This window comes from Pan troglodytes, chromosome X (assembly GCF_028858775.2).
Source record: "Pan troglodytes isolate AG18354 chromosome X, NHGRI_mPanTro3-v2.0_pri, whole genome shotgun sequence".
Taxonomy (NCBI): Eukaryota; Metazoa; Chordata; class Mammalia; order Primates; family Hominidae; genus Pan; species Pan troglodytes.
In genome coordinates, this window is record NC_072421.2 from 78949000 (window position 1) to 78975374 (window position 26375).

At 36.9% G+C, this 26375-nt stretch overlaps 1 protein-coding gene across 1 annotated transcript in view; it reads left to right on the forward strand.

Annotated features, from left to right (window-relative positions):
* The window catches only part of SH3BGRL (SH3 domain binding glutamate rich protein like), a 98613-nt gene extending 76812 nt beyond the window's left edge, over positions 1-21801 (forward strand). The window contains 3 exon segments of the mRNA NM_001246405.2: positions 200-385; positions 1547-1627; positions 20449-21801. Of these exon segments, the coding sequence (NP_001233334.1) occupies positions 200-385; positions 1547-1627; positions 20449-20481 (300 nt within the window). The 3' untranslated portion in view covers positions 20482-21801.
* Positions 21802-26375: the final 4574 nt, after the last annotated feature.

Below are 26375 nucleotides of genomic sequence, written 5' to 3' on the forward strand. Positions count from 1 at the left end.
TTGATAAAAGGACCAGTGGACCAAAAGCTCTTCAATATACTTGTGAGGCATTATTAACAATACAATAATAAAGAGTGAAAATCATATAACTTCTGTGAAACCACAATCTTTGTTCTGTCTGAATTCATTTCTGCCAGCTCACAAACATTTGACTTTTGTTGAATTTGGAAAATACGGTTTCTTGTCCTTTGGGTCCTAGATTAAGAAGAAACAACAAGATGTGCTTGGTTTCCTAGAAGCCAACAAAATAGGATTTGAAGAAAAAGATATTGCAGCCAATGAAGAGAATCGGAAGTGGATGAGAGAAAATGTACCTGAAAATAGTCGACCAGCCACAGGTTACCCCCTGCCACCTCAGATTTTCAATGAGAGCCAGTATCGCGGGGTAAGAAAACAATTTAAATTCTTGTTTATTGTAGTAGATTGCCCCAAATCTATCCATTATTTTCACCTCTGCCTCCAAGCCTGCATATATATAGTCATATCTCTTGCATATAGTCATTTGTCCTTTCCATCCACTCAAAGGCTGGATGTAGACAATGGCTACATTTTCTAAATATGTTTGCTATTGATTATGCATCACAGCCAAATTTAGGAAAGTTTATTTGTTACTTTTTGAGAATGTGTTGTGGCTTATAAGATGACAGTAGGAATCCCAACCAAATTTAGTCATGTGAAGATTCTCTTGCATTCCCCAGGTTGAAACCTCTTAGCAGTTTGGTTGCTCTTCTGGTCATGCATCATGGACATCTCATTGCCTTTCTCAAAACACAGCAAAGATTAACTATTCTTCTGGCCTTGGGCATGTCTAGCTAATATCTAGTCTATTGTAGGCTCTGAGAAAATCTCAACCTAAATTAATAATGGAACAGAAATATGGTGAATGGAAACAACAGTGTCTGACCAGAAATAAACATCTTCTTACTGGGAAATAGGTGGCTGTTTTGCATGGTGGAGGAAGCTGCAGGCAGAGTTAAATTCCATGTGATGTGGAATAAATCATTCTGCAGTTTTTGTGACATAGAATAGCATACTTTTCAACCTATATTAAATAAGATCCAGAAGCCTTGCCTCTTTATTACTCCTTATTCCTTCCAGAATTCTAGTATTATGGAAGTTAGTCTCTCTGTCCCCAAGGAGGTAGATGATTCTGTCGACCAGTCAGGTCATTCTGAATAAATCTCCTTTTTTTTTTGAGATGGAGTTTCCCTCCTGTTGCCCAGGCTGGAGTGCAGTGGGGTGATCTTGGCTCACTGCAACCTCCGCCTCCCAGGCTCAAGCGATTCTCCTGCCTCAACCTTCCAAGTAGCGGGGATTACAGGCATGTGCCCCCACACCTGGCTAATTTTTGTATTTTTAGTGGAGATGGGGTTTCTCCATGTTGGTCAGGCTGGTCTCAAACTCCCGACCTTAGGTGATCCGCCCACCTCGGCCTCCCAAAGTGTTGGGATTACAGGCATGATCCACTGCTCGCGGCTGAATAAATTTCCTTTTTTTCTTTTATTGGTTGCATATTGCTAATTCATCTTATCTTCTTTTCATCAAGGACTATGATGCCTTCTTTGAAGCCAGAGAAAATAATGCAGTGTATGCCTTCTTAGGCTTGACAGCCCCACCTGGTTCAAAGGTATGATACCCTTTTTTTCCTGCTTTATAGGTCATTTTATTGCTGCTGAACTTTTTTAATCAGTAAGATTTTCATTTTTGTTAAGTATTCAGATTAAGTCAGAGACAATCCTTTATAGCAAAAAGTGCCTTCTCTGCATCCACTTAATTCCTATTAGGGCAGAAAGATGTGCATAACCAAATGCATAAACTATGTGTTTAGCAGGTAGGTAGAGTGACTTCCCCATCAAACTGCCCATGGGAGGAAATTTCTCATTGACCTACGCACAGATAAGTGCTTAGCAATTTTAAAGCCTTCATTATTCCAGCTGTCCTGCATGGTTCTACATCGACAGTAAGCATCTTAGTTCATGGTAATCTCCTTGGCAGCACTTATTGTCTTTGTGTGAGAGCAAATGATAGAGTCATCCATTCAAGTTAATTAAGAGCATCTGCATTGCAAAACTGGTCACTAAATTGCTCGCCAAATTTGATGCTTTTTTCCTGCCAACACAAATTAATTTTTTAAGTAGCAGCATTTTCAGGAGAGACCAAATAAAGAAAGCAACAATAAAATTGTCTGTCTAGTGAGATGTCCCCAAACTATCAACTTTAAACATACCTTTGCCTTTTATAGTAGTTCTTCACACAAACTGCCTTAATCAAAATGCGTGTCTCTTGCTCTGTCATTTTATGTTTTGCTCTTAGCAACTAATTGTATGTTAGACAGATTCTTTGAACTCCAATTCCCTCTCCTATTTTAAAAGGCTGTGTTATTGTCTGTTTTCACTAGACAAAAATTTACTAGTACTGTGTTCATGTCATTGTAAAATGGTTTTCTTGCCGAACTTTCTTTTCCCATGGATAAAATCTTATATTTTAGGCTTTGTACAATTTGAGCCATAAGAAAAGTGAGGTAAGGCACTTTTCTTTAAATAAGATAGAGGACTAGATTGCAGCATCTGCAATCCAGACAGAGCAGCATCTGGAGGCTTGCATTGTGAATTTTAGCCCCAAATAGACTGCAAGAACAAACCAGCAATCCTGAGAGGACCCACAGACCCTCTCAAGGAAGTGGACTGCTCATGTAGGACTCAGGAGACACCCCAAATATTTTGAGTGCCCCAACTGAGAAAGTGGAAAAGGGAGACCCTCCTCTCCCGAACAGATACCCTCACTGGAGAAACTGAAGGTCTGTTTGCGGGAGAAGTTTCCAACTTTACCTGGAGCTGAGTCAAGTTAGAGAGCCCAGCGAAATACAGGGGTAAAGGAAGCAACAGGAAGGCCCTGGTATCTCGCTGGGTCCCCAGGCAGCTCATTTCTGTCTGGCACCATAGGGATCCATCGGGAGGGTGGCCAGAGGAGCAGGGGTTAAAACTCCACAGAAAGAAGGAATTCTCTAGCCAAATTTTGTAACAATTCGAACGGGGAAGAAGCTTCCTGGCCAGAACTCGGGGGAGGGTGCAAATCTCGCTTGCAGACTTCACAGGCAAGGGAAGAACTAAAACCCTTTTCTTCCGCAGCTGGGAGGTGGATAGCCTTGGGTGAATTTTTAAGCCCCTCTTGCCCTCCACCTGGAAACAGACTCAGGGCTGTTGGACGGGGGCTTGGTGGAAGTGAGACCAACCCTTCGGTTTACCTGGGAGCTGAGTGAGGCCTGTGACTGCTGATTTTACAGGACTTCCCTGACAATCTGCGTGACTCAGCAGAGGAAGCCATCCTAGGTATAGAACTCCAGTGACCTGGGAATCTCACCCCCACCCCTCACAGCAGCCACAGCAAGACCCACCCGAGGAGAGTCTGAGCTCAGACATGCCCAGCCCCTCCCCCACCTGATGGTCCTTCTCTTTCCACCCTGGTAGTGGAAGACAAAGAGCATATAATCTTGGAAGTTCTAGGGCCCTGCCTACTGCGGGTCCCTCTCCACAATACTACAGCTGATGGTTTCTGGAAAGCGCCACCTCCTGGCCAACCAGCATAAAAATAGAGCATTAAACCACCAAAGCTTAGGACCCTCACGGAGTCCATTGCACCCTCCACCTCCTCCACTAGACCAGGCGCTAGTATGCACGGCTGAGAGACCCATAGATGGTTCACATTGCAGGACTCTGTGCAGACAACTGCCAGTACCAACCAGGAGCTGGGTAGACTCGCTGGGTAGCTAGACCCAGAAGAGAGACAACAATCACTGCAGTTTGGCTCACAGGAAGCCACATCCATAGGAAAAGGGGGAGAGTGCTACATCAAGGGAGCACCCCATGGGACAAAATAATCTGAACAACAGGCTTCAGCCTTAGACCTTCCCTCTGACAGAGCCTACCCAAGTGAGAAGGAACCAGAAAACCAACAGTGGTAATATGACAAAACAGTTCCCTTCAACATCTGCAAAAAATCACACTAGTTCACCAGCAATGATCCAAATCAAGAAGAAATCCCTGATTTACCTGAAAAAGAATTCAGGGGGTTAGTTATTAAGCTAATCAGGGAGGGAACAGAGAAAGGCAAAGCCCAATGCAAGGAAATCCAAAAAATGATACGAGAAGTAAAGGGAAAAATATTCAATGAAATAGATGGTTTAAAGAAAAAAACAATCAAAAATTCAGGAAACTTTGGATGCACTTTTAGAAACATGAAATGCTTTGGAAAGTCTCAGCAATAGAATTGAACAAGTAGAAGAAAGAAATTCAGAGCTCAAAGACAAGGTCTTTGAATTAACCCAATCCAACAAAGACAAAGAAAAAAAGAATAAGAAAATATGAACAAAGCCTCCAAGAAGTCTGAGATTATGTTAAATGACCAAACCTAAGAATAATTGGAGTTCCTGAGGAAGAAGAGAATTCTAAAATCTTGGAAAACATATTTGGGGGAATAATCAAGGAAAACTTCCCTGGCCTAGCTAGATATATATACATCCAAATACAAGAAGCACAAAGAACACCTGGGAAATCCATTCCAAAAAGATCTTCGCCTTAGGCACATTGTCATCAGGTTATCCAAAGTTAAGACAAAGGAAATAAGAGCTGTGAGACAGAAGCACTAGGTAACCTATAAAGGAAAACCTATCAGATTAACTGCAGATTTCTCAGCAAAAACCCTACAAGCTAGAAGGGATTAAGGCCCTATCTTCAGACTCCTTAAACAAAATGATTATCAACCAACAATTTTGTATCCAGTGAAACTAAGCATCATATATGAAGGAAAGATTCAGCTCTTTTCAGACAAACAAATGCTGAGAGAATTCGCCATTATCAAGCCACCACTACAGGAGCTCTAAATCTTGAAAGGAATCCTGGAAACACATCAAAACAGAACCTCTTTAAGGCATAAATCACACAGGACCTATAAAACAAAAATACAAGCTTGAAAGCAAAAGCAAAAAACAACAATGAAAAAATCTAGAGTACACAGGCAACAAAGAGCACAATGAATGCAATGGTACCTCACATTTCCATGCTATCATTGAATGTAAATGGCTTAAATGCTTCACTTGAAAGATACAGAACTGCAGAATGGATAAGAACTCGCCAACCAACTATCTGCTGCCTTCAGGAGACTCACCTAACACATAAGGAGGCACATAAAGTAAAGGGGTGGAAAAAGGTATTTCATGCATATGGACACCAAATGAGAGTGGGGCAACTATTCTTATAACAGACAAAACAATCTTTAAAGCAACAGTGGTAAAAGAGACAAAGAGGGACATTATATAATGGTGAAAGACCTTATCCAACAGGAAAATATCACAATCTTAAACATATATGCACCTAACACTGGAGCTTTCAAATTTATAAAACAATTACTAATAGACCCAAGAAATGAGATAGACAGCAACACAATAATAGTGGGGGAATTCAATATCCCACTAACAGCACTAGACAGGTCATCAACACAGAAAGTCAACAAAGAAACAATGGATTTAAACTATACCTTGGAGCAAATGAACTTAACAGATATATACAGAACATTTTATCCAACTGCAGAATACACATTCTATTCAACAGCACATGGAACTTTCTCCAACATAGACCATATGATAGGCCATAAAATGAGCCTCAATAAATTTAAGAAAATTGATATTATATCAAGCACTTTCTGAGACCACAGTGGAATAAAACTGGAAATCAACTCCAAAAGGAACCTTCAAAACCATGGAAATACATGGAAATTAAATAACCTGCTCCTGAATGAGCATTGGGTTAAAAACAAAATCAAGATGGAAATTAAAAAATTCTTTAAACTGAATGACAGTAATGACACAGCCTATCAAAACCTCTGGGATACAGCAAAGGCGGTGCTAAGAGGAAAGTTTATGGCCCTAAACGCCTACATCAAAAAGTCTGAAAAAGCACAAACAATCTAAGGTCACACTTCAAAGAACTAGAGAAACAAGAACAAACCAAACCCAAACCCAGCAGAAGAAAGAAATAACCAAGATCAGAACATAACTAAATTAAATTGAAACAAAAAAATACAAAAGATAAATGAAACAAAAAGCTGGTTCTTTGAAAAGATTAAAATGGATAGACCATTAGCAAGATTAACCAAGAAAAGAATAAAGAAAATCCAAATAACTTCACTAAGAAATGAAACAAGAAATATTATAACTGACACCACTGAAATACATAAGATCATTCAAGGCTAATATGAACACCTCTATGCGCATAAACTAGAAAACCTAGAAGAGAATGGATAAATTCCCTTGAAAAATATCACTTTCCTAGCTTAAATCAGAAAGAATCAGATACATTTAAAAGACCAATAACAGGCATCAAGATTGAAATGGTAATTTAAAAATTACCAACCAAAAAGTCCAGGATTAGCCTGATTCACAGCAGAATTCTACTAGACTTTCAAAGAAGAATTAATACCAATCTGTTGGACTCTATTCCACAAGATAATGAAAGAAGGAACCCTCTCTAACTCATTCTATGAAGCCAGCATCACCCTAATACCAAAATCAGGAAAGGACACAACCAAAAAAGAAAACTACAGACCAATATCCTTGATGAACATAGATGCTAAAATCCTTAAGAGAATACTAGTTAACTGAATCCAACAAAACAGCAAAAAGATAATCCACCATGATCAAATGGGTTTCATACCAGGGATGCAGAGATGGTTTAACAGACACAAGTCAATAAATGTGATGCACCACATAAACAGAATTAAAAACAAAAATTACATAATCAGCTCAATAGATGCAGAAAAAGCATTCAACAAAATCCAGCATCACTTTATGATTAAAACTCTCAGCAAAATCAGCATACAAGGGACATACCTTAATGTAATAAAAGCCACCTATGACAAACCCACAGCCAACATAATACAGAATGGGGAAAAGTTGAAAGCATTCCCACTGAGAACTAGAGCAAGACATGGATGCCCACTGTCACCACTTCTCTTCAACATGGTACTGGGAGTCTTAGCCATTGCAATCAGACAAGAGAAAGAAATAAAGGGCATCCAAATTGGTAAAAAGGAAGTCAATTGGTCACTGTTTGCTGATGATAGGATCATTTATCTTGAAAACCCTAAGGACTCCTCCAGAAAGCTCCTAGAACGATAAAAGAATTCAGCAAACTTTCCAGATCCAAGATTAATATACACACATCAGTATCTCTTCTATACACCAACAGTGGCCAAGTGGAGAACCAAATCAAGAACTCAACCCCTTTTATGTTAGCTGAAAAAAAAAAAACCATTTAGGAATATACCTAACCAAGGAGTAGAAAGACCTCTACAAGGAAAACTGAAAAACACTGCTGAAAGAAATCATAGATAACACAAAAATGGAAACACATCCCATGCTCATGGATGGATACAATAAATATTGTGAAAATGACCAAACTGCCAAAAGCAATCTACAAATTCAATGCAATTCCCATTAAAATACCACTATCATTCTTCATAGAAAAAAAAAAAATCCTGAAATTCATATGAAATCAAAAAGTGATTGAGAGGGCCTAAAATGGGACAGCAGTTTTGGAAAGGAAAAGATGGATTTAGGAGCCTCCCCCCACCAAAAAAAAAAAAAAAAGTTACAGGATTTAGGAATTAATGAGTTGCTTGTGCCTGTAAAGACCTGAGCGGGATTAAAGCTAGCCATGGGATCTCTAACCTTGGTGATTGGGAAATGAAGCAAAGATCATGGAGGAAATAGAAAAGTCAGTGATCCAGGGAAGAAGTTAGCCTTGGAAAGAGCATGTGGTGTTCTGAGAGTGGATGGAATCAGGAGAAAAGAATAAAAATAAAGAGAAATTTTAACGTGTGGGAAGGTTAGGGAAAGTCAGATTTGAAAGTATAAGGCAGGAGGAAAACTTATGCGCAAGGAGTGAGGGGAAATTTGAAACATTAGATCCCTGAGGAGAATTGAACAGATTCAGTTGAAAATTGGCTAGGGAATAGGCCAAGATCATAAATAAATAAATAAATAAATAAACAGACAAATAAATAAGAAACAGCTAAGCAGGGCCCAGCAGTAGTTAGAATTGATGGGCCCATAGGAAGCTAGACATCTTGGTTACCATGTTTCTTCCATCATTGCTTAAGCCCAGGAGTAGGAATAGAGTAAATGAATAGTGAATGTTATGAAGGATGGGCAAGAAGGACCTGATAGACTGGGTTAACAAGAATAGGTGTGGTATTGACAATGAACATGAAGAGTGGATTGGTGATAGGGAGATTTTGAATTTTGGTATTTAATAGGTTTTTCCAAGACTAGAAGTGATCCATTTCATGTCAGAATGATATTTTTGTACTTCAGCTCAATTTCTAGAGTTTTCCCCTTTAACAGGATAATAAGCCTTCAACAAAGAACCAGGTGAACAGAAAGTATACTAAATAAGAAAGACAACTAGTTAACCCACATTGAAAAAGTGAATTGATAATAAAAGTTATATGATAAAATGAGATAAAATGTTTAGCTGTAAAGTCAGCAAAACTAAAACAAAATGATAATAGTGCTGAGAAGGGTGGATTGAAACAGTTGCTGTAATACGTTACTGATGTTGGCATAAATTGGTACTCCTTTTTGAAAACCAAAATGGCAAATACGTGTCAAGGATCTCAAAAATATTGGTACTCCTTCAGCCAGTGGTTTCACATTGGGTATTATAATCAAGTGAAATAATCCTGTACATGGAAAAAGCTTCATAGATAAAAATGTGAATAGAAGTGTTAATTATAATCTTAAAACTTTGAAAACAAGTTAAATGCTTAACACATTTAACAAGAGGTTCAACTAAATTAATTCATGCATTGAATGGACTTTATGGATAAAATATGAATCAAAGTATTATACTGTGTCTAATTCTGAACTTTAGAAACTAGTTAAGTATCCAACAATAGTGTCAACAAAAATAGTTTATCTACTGAATGAACTTGGACTGTCATGAAGAAAATGAAAATTTGTGAAAACATAAATGAGCTACAGAATTATTTTGAAAGTAAGATTAATATTCTAATTACATTTAAAATGTATGGATAGGACAAAAAAAGAAACTGAAAGATAGTTAATATGCATTTTCTCCTATTCTCTACTTTTAAATAATTATCAAACATACTCTTTACATTTAAAAAATAATTGAAACCAATGCACTGGAGAGCTTGATATTGAAAAGTACTCTGTGTCAAATATTTCCATAAGGCAAAGAATCCTTCCATATAAGACAAATAATTATTGTATTCTTTTTTATATTGGATTGTTTAAAACAAGGTATGTATTTGTCTACTGTGATTCACTCAATTTTGTCAATATGAAATATTTCTTAGTACTGGCATTTCTTACTTTAAAGTGGAGATGATGGTTTTGAGATATGAAATAAGATCACTGATATTTTTACCACAAAATAAATATTTGGTGATGCTTGTGCAGAAAGGAAAACGACGCTATTGGCAAAGGCATGTTCACTTATGTTGAAAGAATAGAGGGTATGGGTCAGAGAAATGTCCTCATTAGCTTTAGTTGAATTAAACTGCTCCAGGGAGGAGCTCCGGAGTCCGTCTCTGCTGTGAGATTTGAAGCAATCCTATTTATACTGAATTCATCCTATTTTTACTACATCTCCAAGAGAGACTGCATGTTCATAAACTTAGCTGTGGTATTGATTTTAGCTACTAGGCAAAAAAAAAAAAAAAAAAGAGAGAGAGGGGAAAAGCAGGAAAGAAGGATAGATGCCTATAATGGGCCAAACACTGAGATAGGCACCTCAGGTACGTCTCATTTTATCTTTCCACCATCCCTTTAGGATAGATATAATTAGAAGCACTTTAGAGAGGATAATTTAAGTAATTTGTCGAAGGGTATATAATGATTTAGTAGTAAAGCTGAAATTTTAGCCCAGGATTATCTGATTTAAAATCAGTGCCTTTATGGAATGATGTTTACATTGGGAATACGGAGGAAGAGAACATTATATGCTTGCTCTTAAAGCTCTCTGTTTGATTAGATGACTCATTCTACAAATACTGACAATTTGCTTTTAGGCACTAATAAGGAGTTCAGATAAATTCACATATTTGATATATAAAATAAGATTAGAAAGGTAAATAATTTACTGTAACTTTGATGTGTTCTAAAGACAAATTATAAAGAATTTTGAGATGAATTTTGTTCTGGATTTCTATGCCAGTGATTTCTCCTATTAAAAATGATAACTTAGAGCTGCAGAATTTATGACAAATTATAGGAAAGATTGATAGTGTGTCACTTTAGGGAAATAAACTTCTTTCCCTATACGTGTAACTAGTATTAATCCAAAATACTAGTTACAAATCGGAATGAAGAAAACAATACAAAATGAAAGAAAACATTGGTATTTTGAAAAGTTAAACAAAATTGACAAACTTTTAGCCAGACTAAGAAGAAAGTGGAGAAGATTTAAATAAAAATCATAGATGAAAATGAGACATTACAACTTATACTGCAGGAATTCAAAGGATTATTAGTGGCTGCTACAAGCAATTATATGCCAATAAACTGGAAAATCTAGAAGAAATAGACAAATTTCTAGACACATACAATCAACCAAGATTGAACCATGAAGAAATCCAAAACCTGAACAGACCAATTACAAGTAAAAAGATCAAAGCCATAACAAAATGTTTATCAGTAAATAAAAGCCTGAAACCCAATGGCTTCACTACTGAATTTTACCAAACATTTAAAGAAATGCTAATACCAAACACTGCATGTTCTCATTCCTAACTGGGAGTTGAACAATGAGAACACATAGACACAGGGAGGGGAACATCACACACCGGGACCTGTCTGTGGGTGGGGGAGTAGGGGAGGGACAACATTAGGAGAAATACTTAATGTAGGTGATGGGTTGATGGGTGCAGCAAACCACCAGGGCATGTGTATACCTATGTAACAAAACTGCATGTTCTGCACATGCAACCCAGAACTTAAAGTATAATAATAACAAAGAAATGGCAATACCAATTTTACTCAAACTATTCTGATAAATAGAGGAAGAACGAATAGTTCCAAAATCATTCTACAAGGCCAATATTACCCTGGTGCCAAAATCACACTAGAATACATAAAAAAGAAAAAGAAAGAAAGAAGGAAGGAAGGAAAGAAAGAAAGAAAGAGAAAGAAAGAAACTACAGGACAATATCTCTGATGAATACTGATACAAAATTTTTCAAAAATATATTAGCAAACAGAATTCAGCACTATATTAGAAAGATCATTCATCCTGACCAAGGGAGAATTTTTTCTGGAATGCAATGATCGTTCAATATATGCAAATCAACCAATGTGACACATTATATCAACAGAATGAAGGATAACAACCATCTGATCATTTCAATTGATGCTGAAAAAGCATTTGATATAATTCAACATCCTTTTAAGATAAAAGCCATCAAAAAGACTTAGTATAGAAGGAACATACTTCAACACAATAAAAGCCATATATGACCGAACCACAGCTAGTATCATACTGAATGAGGAAAAACTGAATGCCTTTCCTATAAGATATGGAGCACTACATTGATGCCACTTTCACCACTGTTATTTAACATAGTACTGGGAGTCTTAGCTAGAGCAATCAGCCAAGAAAAATACCTAAAGTTATCAAAACTCAAAATGAAGAAGTCAAATTATCCCTGTTTGCAAATGATATGATGTTGAATTCAAAGAGTTTTAAAGACTTCACCAAAAAACCATTAGGACTGATAAACAAATTCAGTAAAGTTGCAGGATGCAAAATCAACATACAAAGTCAGTAGCATTTCTATATGTCAACAGCAAATAATATGAAAAAGTAATATAAGAAGTAATTCCATTTACAATAGCCACAAATAAAATTAAATACCTAGGAATTAACTTAACCAAAGATCTTAAAGTTTTCTACAATGAAAATGTAAAGCATTGATGAAAGAAATTGAAGATGACATAAAAAATTGAAAAAATATTCCATGTTCATGGATTGAAATAATATCATTAAAATGTTCATACTGTCCAAAACAATCTACAGATTCAATTAATATAAAAATATCAATGACATTCTTCACAGAAATAAAAAAAAAATCTAAAATTCATGGGTAACCACAAAAGACCCAGAATAGCCATAGCTATCCTAAGTGTAAAGAACAAAACTAGAGGAATCACATTACCTGACTTCCAATTATAATACAGAGCTATACTAATCAAAACAGCATGGTATTGGCATAAAAACAAACACATACACCAAGGTGACAGAATAGAGAACCCAGAAACAAATCCTCACACCTACAGTGAACTCATTTTTGACAAAGGTGCCAAGAACATACACTGGGGAAAAGAGAGTCACTTCAATAGATGGTGCTGGGAAAACTGGACATCCATATGCAGAAGAATGAAACTTGACCCCTATCTCTTGCCATATACAAAAACCATTTCACAATGAAGACTTAAATCTAATACCTCAAACTGTGAAATGACTACAAGAAAACACTGTAGAAACTCTCCAGGACATTGATCTGGGCAAAAATTTGTTGAGAAATACCCCAAAAGCACAGGCAACGAAAGTAATCATGGACAAATGGGATCACATCAAGTTAAAAAGTTTCTTCACAACAAAGGAAACAATAAACAAAGTGAAGAGACAACCCAAAGAATGGGAGAAAATATTTGCAAACTACCCATCTGACAGGGGATTGGTAACGAGCATATATGAGAGGCTCAAACCACTCTATAGGGGCCATGCATGGTGGCTCAGACCTTTAATCCCAGCACTTTGGGAGACTAAGACAGGCAGATCACTTGAGGCTAGGAGTTTGAGACCTGCCTGACCAACAAGGTGAAACCCCGTCTCTACTAAAAATACAAAAATTAGCCGGGAGTAGTGGCACAAATCTGTAAGACATGCTTCTCAGGAAGCTGAGACACGAAAATCCTTTCAACCCAAAAGGTGGAGATTGCAGTGAGCCAAGATTGTACCACTGCACTTCAGCCTGGTTGACAGAGTGAGACTGCCTCAAACAAACAAAAAACAACTCTATAGGAAAAATTCTAATAATCCAATTAAAACGTAGGCAAAAGATTTGAATAATCCTTTGTCAAAAGAAGACATATGAGTTGCAAACAGATGTGAAAGTGTGCTAAACATCACTGATCATTAGAGAAATGCAAATAAAAACTACAATGAGATATAATCTCACCTCAGTTAATACGGCTTTTATCCAAAGGTCAGGCAATAATACATGCTGGTAAGGATGAGGAGAAAAGGGATCATTCATACACTGTTGGTGGGAATGTAAATTAATACAGCCACTATACAGAACAGTTTGGAGGTTCCTCAAAAAACTAAAAGTAGAACTACCACATGATTCAGCAATCCTACTGCTGGGTATATACACTAAAAAAAGCAAATCAGTATATCAAAGAGATATCTGCAATCTCATGTTTGTTGCCACACTGTACACAATAGCCAAGATTTGGAAGTAACCTAAGTGTCCATGAACAGATGAGTGGGTTAAGAAAATGTGGTACTTATACACAATAGAGTAGTATTCAGCCATGAAAAAAATGAGATCCAGTCGTTTGCAACAAAATGGAGGGAACTGGAGATTACTATTTTAAGTGATATAAGCCAAGAACAGAGAGACGATCACCACGTTCTCACTTATTTGTGGGATCTAAAAATCAAGCAATTGAACTCATGGAGATAGAGAATAGGAAGATGGTTACCAGAGGTTGAGAAAGGTAGTGGGTGATTGAGAAGTGGGTTTGGTTAATGGCACAAAAAACAGAAACAATGAGTAAGATCTAGTATTTGATACCAAAACATGAGGACTACGGTCAAAAATAAATTAATTGTATACTTTAAGATAACTAATAATATAATAATTACATTGTTTATAATACAAACAATACATATTGGAGTTATGGATACCCCATTTACCCAGATGTGATTATTATCCATTGCATGCCTGTATCAAAACATGTCATATACCCCATAAATATATATACCTACTATGTACATACAAAAATTCAAAATAAAAAAAAGAACAAAATACTGGCTATGGAGCAATGTTAGGTCCTTAGAGGAAAAAGGATTTCATGTTAGGTCATTTTTGCATTATTATACAACTGCTTCTCCAACTATGTATGCTATTTTTTTGAGGGGTCTTAGTATAAATTATTTTTTGAGTTATGTGTAGAAATTCTTGAAAGCTTGTTCTATAAAATGAAGCAAGATGCATACTGTGACTTTAACATATATTCATTTTGACATCTAAACACTGTTAAAGCTTCAAAAGAACTTAGGGACTTTTCCTTTTTTGACTAGGCATTTGCAAAGGTGAGTCTATTAGTTCATTCTCACACTGCTATAAACAACTACCCGAGACTGGGTAATTTATAAAGAAAAGAAGTTTAATTTACTTACAGTTCCACAGGCTATAAAGCAGGCATGGCTTGGGAGGCCTCGGGAAACTTACAATCATGGTGGAAGGCAAAGGGGAAGCAAGCACATCTACACTTGTTGGCAGGAGGGGTTGAGTTAGGTGCTACACACTTTTAGACAAGCAGAAATAAGGGGATGGTGCTAAACCATTAGAAACCACCCCCCCATGATCCAATCAGCTCTCACCAGGCCCCTCCTCCAACAATGAGAATTACAATTTGACATGAGATTTGGGTGGGGATGCAGAGCTGAACCATATCATTATGCCTCTGGCCCCTCCCAAATCTCATGTCGTTTTCACATTGCAAAGTACCGTCATCTCTTCTCAACAGTCTTCCAAAGTCTTAACTCCTTTCAGCATTAACTTAAAAGTCCAAGTCCAAAGTCTCATTTGAGATGAGGCAAGTCCATTTTTCCTATAAGCCTGTAAAATAAAAACAAGTTAGTTACTTCCAAGATACAGTAGGAGTACAGGCATTAGGTAAGTGCTCCTATTACAAAAGGGGGAAATTGGCCAAAACTGACAAAATTGCTCTATGTAAGACTGAAACCAAGTAGGACAATTATTACATCTTAAAGTTTCAAAATAATCTTCTTTGACTGCATTTCTCACATCCAGGGCACACTCATGCAAGGGATGTGATCCCAGGGCCTTGGGCAGCTCTGATCCTGCAGCTCTGCAGGGTACAGCCTTGGCAACTGCACTCATGGGCTGGTGATGAGTGCCTGTGGCTTTACCAGGTCCATGGTGCAAGCTGTGAGTGGATCTACCATTCTGCCTGGAGGCAGTGGCCCCTTTCTCACAGTTACACTAGGCAGTACCCCAGTGTGGCCTCTGTGTGGGGGCTCCAACCCCACATTTTCTCTCAGCACTGCCCCAGTAGAGGTTCTGCATGAGGGCTCCATGCTTGCAGCAGACTTCTGCCTGGACATCCAGGTATTTTCATACATCCTCTGAAATCTAGGCCGTGACTCCCAAGCTTCAACTCTTGCCTGCTGTACCCCCACAGCCTTAACATCATGTGGAAGTACCCAAAGCTTGTAGCTTCCATCATCTGGAGCAGTGGCCTGACACATATCTGGGGCCCTTTTAGCCATGGCTGTAGCTGGAGTGGCTGGAACATGAGTTGCCATATCCTGAGGCTGCACAGAGCAGTGGAGCTCTGTGCCTGGCCCACAAAACCATTTTACTATTCCAGGCCTCTGGGCTTTTGATGGCAGGGGCTGCCATAAAGGCCTCTGAAATGCCCTGGAGGCATTTTCTTTATTGTCTTGGCTATTAACATTCAGCTCCCTTTACTTATGCAAATTTCTGCAGTCAGCTTGAATTTCTTCCCTGAAAATGGGTTTTTATTTTCTACCATATGGTTAGGTTTCAAATTTTCCAAACTTTTATTCTCTGCTTCCCTTTTCAATGTAAGTTGCAATTTCAGACCATTTCTTTGTGAATGTATATGAGCTATGCTGTTAGAAGCAGCCAGGCTACATCTTGAACACTTTGCTCCTTAGAAATTTCTTCCACCAGAGACCCTAAATCAGGGATGTCCAATCATTTGGCTTCCCTGGACCACAATGGAAAAAGAAGAATTGTCTTGGGCCACACATAAAATACAATGACACTAGTGATAGCTGATGAACTAAAAAATATTGCAAAAAAAAAAAACTCATAATGTTTTAAGAAAGTTTATGACTTTGTGTTGGATCACTGATATGGTTTGGCTCTGTGTCTGCATCCAAATCTCATCTTGAATTGTACTCCCACAATTCCCACGTGTTGTGGGAGAGACTCAGTGGGAGACAATTTGAATCATGGGGGCAGTTTCCCCCATACTGTTCTAGTGGTAGTGAATAAGTCTCGTGATCTGAAAGTTTTATCAGAGGTTTCTGCTTTTGCATCTTTCTCATTTTCTCTTGCTGCCACTGTGTAAGAAGTGCCATTCTCCTCCCCCATGATTTTGAGGCCTCCTCAGCCATGTGGAACTGTAAGTCTAATTAAACATTTTTTTTTTCTTCCCAGCCTCGGGTATGCCTTTGTCAGCAGGGTGAAAACGGACTAATATGGTAAATTGGTACCAGCACAGTGGAGTGTTGCTGAAAAGATACTTAAAGATGTGGGCATGGCCAGGTGCGCTGGCTCATGCCTGTAATCCCAGCACTTTGGGAGGTCGAGGCAGGTGGATCACTTGAGATCAGGAGTTTGAGACCAGCCTGGCCAACATGCTGAAACCCTGTCTCTACTAAAAATACAAAAAGTAGCTGGGCATGGTGGCATGTGCCTGTAGTCCCAGCTACTTGGGAGGCTGAGGCAGGAGGATCACTTGAATCAGGGAGGTGGAGGTTGCAGTGAGCTGAGATTGCACCACGGCACAACAGCCTGGGTGATAGAGTGAGATTCCATCTCAAAAAAAATGTGGAAGTGACTTTTTAACTGGGTAACAGGCAGAGGTTGGAACAGTTTGGAGGGCTCAGAAGAAGACAGGAAAATGTGGGAAAGTTTCGAACTTCCTAGAGACTTATTGAATGGCTTTGACCAAAAGCTTGATGGTGATATGGACAATAAGGTCCAGGCTGAGGTGGTCTCAGATAGAGATGAAGAACTTGTTGGGAACTGGAGCAAGGTGACTCTTGATATGTTTTAGCAAAGAGACTGGTAGCATTTTGCCCCTGCCCTAGGGATTTATAGAACTTTGAACTTGAGAATGGTGGTTTAGGGTATCTGGTAGAAGAAATTTTGAAGCAGTAAGGCATTCAAGAGGTGACTTGGGTGTGGTTAAAGGCATTCACTTTCATAAGGAAAGCAGAGCATAAAAGTTTGGAAAATTTGCAGCCTGACAATGTAATAGAAAAGAAAAGCCCATTTTCTGAGGAGAAATGCAAGCTGGATGCAGAAATTTGCATAAGTAATGAGGAGCCAAATATTAATCCCCAAGAAAATGGGGAAAATGTCTCCAGGGCATGTCAGAGGTCTTCACGGCAGCCCCTTCCATCACAGGCTCAGAGGCCTAGGAGGAAAAAATGGTTTTGTGGTTAAGACCCAGTGTCTGCATACTGTGTGCAGTGTAGGGACTTTGTACCCTGTGTCCCAGCCACTCCAGCCATGACTAAAAGGGGCCAAAGTACAGCTTGTGCCATGGCTGTGGTGGGCACAAGCCCCAAGCCCTGGCAACTTCCATGTGGTGTTGAGCCTGTGGGTGCACAGAAGTCAAGAATTGAGGTTTGGGAATCTCTGCCTAGATTTCAGAGGATGTATGGAAATGCCTCGATATCCAAGCAGAAGTTTGCTGCAGAGGTGGGGCTCTCATGGAGAACCTCTGCTAGGGCAGTGCAGAAGGGAAATGTGGAGTTGGAGCCCCCACACAGAGTCCCTACCGGGGCACTGCCTAGTAGAGCTGTGAGAAGAGGGCCACTGTCCTTCAGACCCCAGAATGGTAGATCCACTGACAGCTTGCACCATGTGCCTGGCAAAGCTGCAGACACTCAACACCAGTCTGTGAAAAGGTCTGGGAGGGAGGCTGTACCCTGCAGAGCCACAGGGGCAGAGCTGCCCAAGACCATGGGAACCTACCTTTTGCATCAGTGTGACCTGGATGTGAGACATGGAGTCAAAGGAGATCATTTTGGAGCTTTAAGATTTGACTGCCCTGCTGGATTTTGAACTTTCACTGGGCCTGTAGCCCCTTTGTTTTGGCCAATTTCTCCCATTTGGAACATCTGTATTTACCCAATGCCTGTACCATCATTGTATCTAGGAAGTAATGAACTTGCTTCTGATTTTACAGGCTCATAGGCGGAAGGGACTTTATTTGTTTCAGATGAGACTTCAGACTGTGGATTTTTGGTTTAATGCTGAAATGAGTTAAGACTTTGTGGGACTTTTGGGAAGGCATGACTAGTTTTGAAATGTGAGGACATGAGATTTGGAGAGGCCAGGGGTAGAATGATATGGTTTGTCACTTTGTTCTCACCCAAATCTCATCTTGAGTTTTATTTCTATAATTTTCACCTGTTTTGAGAGGGACTCGTTGGGAGATAATTTGAATCATGAAGGCAGTTTCCTCCATACTACTTTTGTGGTAGTGAATAAATCTCACAAGATCTTTTGGTTTTATCAGGCGTTTTCACTTTTGCATCTTCCTCATTTTCTCTTGCTGCCTCCACTTAAGAAGTGTCTTTCACCTTCCGCCATGATTCTGAGGTCTCCTCAGCCATATGGAACTGTAAGTCCAATTAAACCTCTTTTTCTTCCTAGTCTTGGGTATGTCTTTATGAGCAGCATGAAAACAGACTAATACAGCCAAATTCAAAGCTGTTCTGGGCAGCATGCAGCCCACAGACCACAGGTTTGACAAGCTTGCCCTAAACCATCTCTCTCAAGTGCAAAGTTCAACAGATCCCTTGAGCTGGGGCACAGTGTCACCAGTCTCTTTGCTGAAGCACAGTAGTTGTGCCCATTACTCCAGTTTCAAATAAGTTCTTCATCTTCATCAGAGACCACCTCAGTATGGACCTTATTGTCCATGTCACTATCAGCATTTCTGTCATAACAATTTAACAAGTCTCTAGGAAGCTCCAAACTTTCCCTCATCTTTCTGCCTCCTTCTGAGCCCTCCAAATTGTTCCAACCTTTCCTCCAAAGTTGCTTCCACATTTTCAGGTATCTTTATAGTAATACCCCACCCCTGGTACCAATTTTATGTATTAGTTCATTCTTACACTGCTATAAAGAACTTTTTGAGATTGGACAATATATAAAGAAGAAAGAGGTTTAATTGACCCACACCTCCAAAGACTGTACAGGAGCCATGGCTGAGGAGGCCTCAGGAAACTTACAATCATGGCAAAGGGTGAAGGGGAAGGAAGCACGTCCTCGCCTGGTGGCAGGAGAGAGAGGGAGAGGTGCTACACACTTTTAGACAAGCAGCAGTAGGAGGATGGTGCTAAACCATTAGAAACCGCCCTCATGATCAAATATCATCCCAGCAGGCTGCTCTTCCAACACTGGGAATTGCAATTTGACATGGGATTTCGGTGGGGACACAGAGCCAAACCATATCAATGAGTCAGTAGTATATTTCATTATTTTTTTAAAGGATATGAAGAATGAATTTTGGTGTCATTTAATATTTTCTTCTTTCCTCTACTTTTGCCTTTTTTGGGTAAAAATCTAGTGTCTCTTTTAGCTTTTCTCCCTCCTTTTGCATGTAATACTGGGACTCATTTGGACAGTATCAGTCCTCCTGAGACTGTCAAGTATTGATTTAGTGACAGGTGTTTAGAATGTTGTTGTCTACCACGCTTGATTTCTACAACTTAAGTCTGATGTTTCCTTTTCTGGAGTCAATCTTGCCACTCATCTTTAGTTCAACAAACTTTCCTTGAAGTTTATTTTGTGTCAAGTATTATGTTGAGCGCCAGAGCACACATGTAGGTCAGAGTTCCTATGCTAGAGGTGAGTACCTCACTATCCAGAGGAGAAGGAAGACAACCTGATTTTTTGGTGTGTATTCTATCATAAAACATGAAAACTACAATATTTTAATGGATAGCACATTTTCTAAGTAATTTAAACCCTAATTAACCAAAACTCAACTAATTTTAAACTAAAGTAACCATGTTTTTATATACTCAATTTTCATGAAAAAAAAAAATCACACAAAAAGGAAACTGACTATTTTTAAGTAAAATATCAATTATAATTGTATATCACTTGCTTTCATGAAAGTATTCCAAATCATTAGGAATGATTAGGTAGTCTTTTTGTGTATCTGTTTCTAGAAATCTGTTTGTATTATATAGTTTTTCTATTAAGAACTTTTTAAGAAATCTCTTCTGGGGGCTTTTGTTTATTCTTAGTAGTCGGAACTAATGTAGTCTGACTAAAATACACATGGGTGTCTGCTCTGTGATGTTTAAACTTATCTGTTTTGTTTGTTTTTCATTTCAGGAAGCAGAAGTGCAAGCAAAGCAGCAAGCATGAACCTTAAGCACTGTGCTTTAAGCATCCTGAAAAATGAGTCTCCATTGCTTTTATAAAATAGCAGAATTAGCTTTGCTTCAAAAGAAATAGGCTTAATGTTGAAATAATAGATTAGTTGGGTTTTCACATGCAAACATTCAAAATGAATACAAAATTAAAATTTGAACATTATGGTGATTATGGTGAGGAGAATGGGATATTAACATAAAATTATATTAATAAGTAGATATCGTAGAAATAGTGTTGTTACCTGCCAAGCCATCCTGTGTACACCAATGATTTTACAAAGAAAACACCCTTCCCTCCTTCTGCCATTACTATGGCAACTTAAGTGTATCTGCAGCTCTACATTAAAAAGGAGAAAGAGAAATAACCTGTCTCTCATTCCTAAGTTGCCTCATTAATTTTCATGAACAAGAATATGTACCTTTTTGATGCTATATTACTGCGATTAAAAAGTTCTTGCAGGTAATGTTTATGATATGTTAAACGTTGTAATTTCCTATCGTAATTATAACATTCCCATTCTTTTGTAGATGAAACTTCTACATATTGAACCACAGATTTTCTGAGCTTCTAAATGTAGCCTTTCATTGCACATTTCAGTGATCAGAATAGATATCCTTTTACACGCACAAAAGCAATAGATTCATTCAGTGGACAAGTTCCTTGTTTAACTACACAGCTATGATGGAATGATATATCCAAGTTCCTTGCCTCAGTGAAATATGCATATGTATATCATGAAAGTGGGATGCCAAGTAAGCTTAAAATGGCATTCTCTAGCAAAGAGATTAGACTTTTAAATAACTCTTATAAAACAGGTTGGCGATCATTTCCCAAGATTGGTTTCCCTTGAGTTTTTGCTAAAACAAATCTTAGTAGTTTTGCCCGTTTAAAACAACTCACAATCGTAAATGCTACTATTCCTAAGATATCTTACCTTTTTATTTCAGTTTAGCCATGTATTGTATGAGTGTATTAGTCTAAGCAGTGAGAATCTTTTCTATGCCTCTATTCCAGCAAAAAGTAGAAGTATCAAATAAAAAGGGCAACTTTTAAAATATTAAGCCTGAAGACTTCTAAAAAGACAAGAAACATGGCCTAAATAACCAACATAGATTTATATAGTAAGTTTCACACTACTTTATTACCAAAAGCAGACACCTCTTACTTTAAACTACATTATAATGTATATCTATTGTATGCTGGTCTTTACTTTTTGCCAAAATCAACATATAATGAAGAGATGCCTTTGTTTCATGAGATTCAAACTTGATGCTATGCTTTAAAATAAACTCAGTACTTTTAGAAACGTAACTTACGTGTTCTTGGAGTTTATATAATAGCAATTTTAGATGAGTAATATCTTTTTTTAGAGGGTTGGGAATGCAAAAAGAGAAAATAGTAGAAAGAAAAAGCTTTGAATGCAATTCAAGGTTTTCGTTTTCTATGTTTTCTTTTTAGGGCTTTTAATCTCACAATACACATGAGGTCAAATGAACAATTTTATTGGGTTTACAAAAATACGGCATAAAGAACTCTAGAGAAAACAGGGTGCTTTGTAATACACTGGAAACGCAAAAAAAGTTTTTTAGTCAATATTTTCTCCTAAGCTTTATTAAATGTTGCTGATGATACTTGCAATATTTTATGTGGTCATTTTCACTTTTATTTTAATGTCAAATAAGTTAACACTGCCAAAACAGACATTCTTTAAAAATAGATGTATTTTTGCCATGTTTATATAACTTAAAATTAACATAGTATATTAAAGTAAAAGGTTGAATTGAGTCTTCCTAAACTGAAATATTTTATTTTGTCAGCTGAGAAATATGTTTTGTAGATACAAAAATGCAAGTGAAATTCTGAATATGAAGGTGAGTTTTATTTAAAAAAATCTCCAAAATATTTGGCTGGAAAATATAATCTTTGCCACTTGTTATATTACATTCGGATTGTTTCTGTTTGTAAATCAGACTTGTTTATTTGTTATGTTCAGTTATTGAGCTGGTTTGTTCTTGGGAATATTTGACTCTCAGGAAGATTTTCATTTTCACCAAACAATGCAAATTGGACGTCGATTGCATTGTTAAATGTCAACATTTCTTTGGGAGTCTGAGTGTAGGGATAAACAGAATTTTAAAACAGAAGTTGTTAATTACTTGCTTGGCAAAGTTTAAATACAGACAATGTTGGTGAAGTCAGATTTCATTGCACATATTCCATTCATTCAGCAAAAGGAAAAATGAGGATTCACGTGGATTTTATTACCCAGTTGTGGATGCTGAAAAATATTGAAAGGTTGACATTGGTCTAATCTTTTTAATGTAAAATACATATTTCTTTTCTTTTGAAGAATTCCAACAAAACTGATTAAGAAACATGCACATTTGATTAATTTGAACCTTCTAGTCTTCTGCTTCCACCCATCATTCTTCCCCTGTATGTATTATCACCTTCCTTTATTTAGCAAACAAAATTTTGAAATCCTTTGTAAAGAGTACTATAATGTTACCATAATTCCTATTTTCACACAATTGTCTTTTTAACATCTTTACTGAGATATACAATTCACATACTGTAAACTTTGCTCATTTAAAGTGTATAAGGCAGTGGCTTTTACTATATTCACAGAATCTTGCAACCATCACTAAGATTTAAGTTTAGAATGTTTCATCACCCAACAAATAAACTCTACCCAATAGCAGTCACTCCCCATCCCCTACTCCCTCAGCACTATACAAACACCAACTTACTTTCTGTCTCTGTGGATTTACCTATTCTAGACATTTTATATAACTAAAATCATACAATATGTGGTCTTTTGTGGTTTGTGTCTTCTAGTTACCACATTTTTGAGTTTCATCCATGTTGTAGCATGCATTAGTACTTCACATGTTTTATTGAATAACATTCCATTGTATGGATAAAAGCACATTGTGTTTGCCCATTAATCAGTTGATGGACATTTGGGTGGTTTCCACTTTTTGACTGTTATGCATAATGCTGCTATGAGCATCGGTGTACAAATTTTTTGTTTGGATACCTGTTTTTGTGTCTTGGATATATATGTAAAAGAGTTACATGATTGTTCTGTATTTAACAATTTGAGGAACGTGAGACTTTTCCAAGTTGGCTTCACTATTTTACATTCCCACCAACAATGTATGAGTATTGTTCTGATTTCCCCAATTTCTGGCCAGTGCTTGTTGTTATTTACACTTTTGATTACAGCCATTCTGATGGCTATAAAGTGGTTTCTCATTGTAGTTGTGACTTACATTTCTCTGATGGCTAAATATGTTGAGCATCTTTTTATGTGATTATAGCCATTTATATATCTTCTTTGGAGAAATGTCTTTTCAGATCCTGTGTCCATCTTTAAATTGGGTTATTTGTATTTTTATTGTTCAATTTTAACATTTCCTTATATATTCTGATTACAAGTCTGTTATTATATATGTGGTTTGAAAATGTTTTACCATTATATGGGTCGTCTTATTTTCTTGAGGGTATGCTTTGAAGTATGTAAGTTTTAAATTTTGGCAAATTCATCTTTTTTTTGTTATTGCTTATATTTTGTTTTTGCTAAGGAAACATTGCCTAATCCAAGGTCATAAAGATTTACTTTTCTGTTTTCATTTAATAGTTTTACCTTGTGCACTTATGTCTGTGATCTATTTTGAGTTACTTTTTGTATATGATATGGGATAGGGATTTAAGTTCATTCAGTTGTCCAAGCACCATTTGCTGAAATGACCACTCTTTCCCCATTAAATTTTACTGGCAGCTTTGTCAAAAATAAGACAATCATACATAAATATGTAGTTATATATTTGTTAATTTAAAGATTTTAACAAATTATAATTGCATACAACTAGAAGTAGTGTGATGCTATTTTATATAATATATATTATATATGTGTATATATGCACAGTGGGAAATGATTTAATCAAACTAATTAATATATCCATAACCTTACTTTATTCCTACTGTTCAGATGCAACTTTTTACTGTTTGACCAACATCACCCTATTCCACCCCACCTAGCCTCTGCTAACCAACATTATTTTAGATTCCACATATAAGTGAGACCATGTGGTATTTTTATTTCTGCATCTGGCATATTTCACTTAGTATAGTGTCCTCCACATTCATCCATGTTGTTGCAAATACAGAATCTTCTTTTTCATAAGGCTGGATAGTATTCCACTGTATGTGTGTGTGTATATTATATATATGTAAAATATAAATATATGATATATATATAAAATACACACACATATACAGTGGAAATGTTATATAAGAAACATATAAAGAAACATATATAAAGGAACATATATAGAGAACATAAGAAGAACACATGTAAACATAAAAAGAAGAACATAAAGAACATATATATGTTCTTTATATATGTTCCTTTATATATGTTTTTATAAACAACATATATTCTTTAAGATATTTTATAAAGAACATATATTCTTTATAAAAACATATATAAAGGAACATATATAAAAAATGTTTTATATATATATATATACACACACACACACAGACATATTTTCTTTATCCATTCATCCATTGATGGACACTTGGGTTGATTCCATAACTTGTCTATTGTAAATAATGCTGCATGTAAAGGTATATTTCGGGGCATTCAATTCTATTTCTATGGTTTATATGTCAGTGTACTATATGTGTACCTTTGCCAGTTCCACACAGTTTTGATTTCTGTAGCTGTGTAGTACATTTTGAAACTTGGAAGTGTGAGTCCTCCAGTGTTGTTCTTTCTTTTTAAATTCTTTTTTTTCTTTGGCATCCCTTGCATTTCTGTATGACTCATAGGATCAGCATGTCAATACCTGCAAAAAACCCAGCTGGGATTTTGATAAGGATTCTGTTGAATCTTTAGTTGAACATGGGAAGCAGTGTCATCTTTACAATATTAACTCTTTTAATTCATAAGCATGGATGCCTTTCCATTTAATTGCGTCTTTTTTAGTTGCTTTCAGCAATGGTTTTTAGTTTGCAGAGTTTATACTTCACCCTTTTTTCTTAAATTTATTTCTAAACATTTTATTCTTTTTGATGCTGTTATAAGTAGAATTGTTTTCTTAATATTAATTTTGGTTTCTTCATATCTATCCAGTGTACATAAACACACGTGACCACTGTATTTACGTATGATTTTTGTATTTTCATTTTGTAACTTGCAACATTGTTGAATTGGTTTATTGCTTCTCATAGGTTTTCTTGTGGATTCTTTAAGATATTTTATATATTAATAAAAAATCCTGTCATCTGCAAAGGAAGAAACTTTTACTTCCTTTCTGATCTGGATATATTGTATTTCTTGCCTGATTGGCCTGGTTAGAGCCTCGATTACAATGTTGAAAATAAGTTTCTAGAGCATAAATCCTCGTCTTCTTCCTGATTTATTTATTTACTTATGTCAATCTTTTGCCGTTAAGTGAAATATAAGTTTGACATATATTTTTTCCACATTTATTAAGCTGGTTTTACCTAAAAGCGCTTTTTTTTTCTTTTTCTTTTTCTTTTTAAAGTAGGTTCAGGAGCTACATGTGCTTTACGCATTTTTACATGGGTAAAATACATGTTAATGGGGTTTGCTGAAGGAATTATGCTGTCACTCAGGGAGTGAGTTTAGCACACAATAATTAGTTTTTTAACTATCAACCCACTTCCACTATCCTCTCCAAGTAGTCCTCAGTGTCTGTTGTTCTCAGCTTTGTGTCCTTGTATACTGTGTTTAGTTCCCACTTGTAAGTGGGAACACGTGATATTTGATTTTCTGTTCCTGTGTTGGGTGGCTTAGGATGATGGCCTCAAGCTGCATCCATGTTTCTGCAAAGGGCATGATTTCATTATTT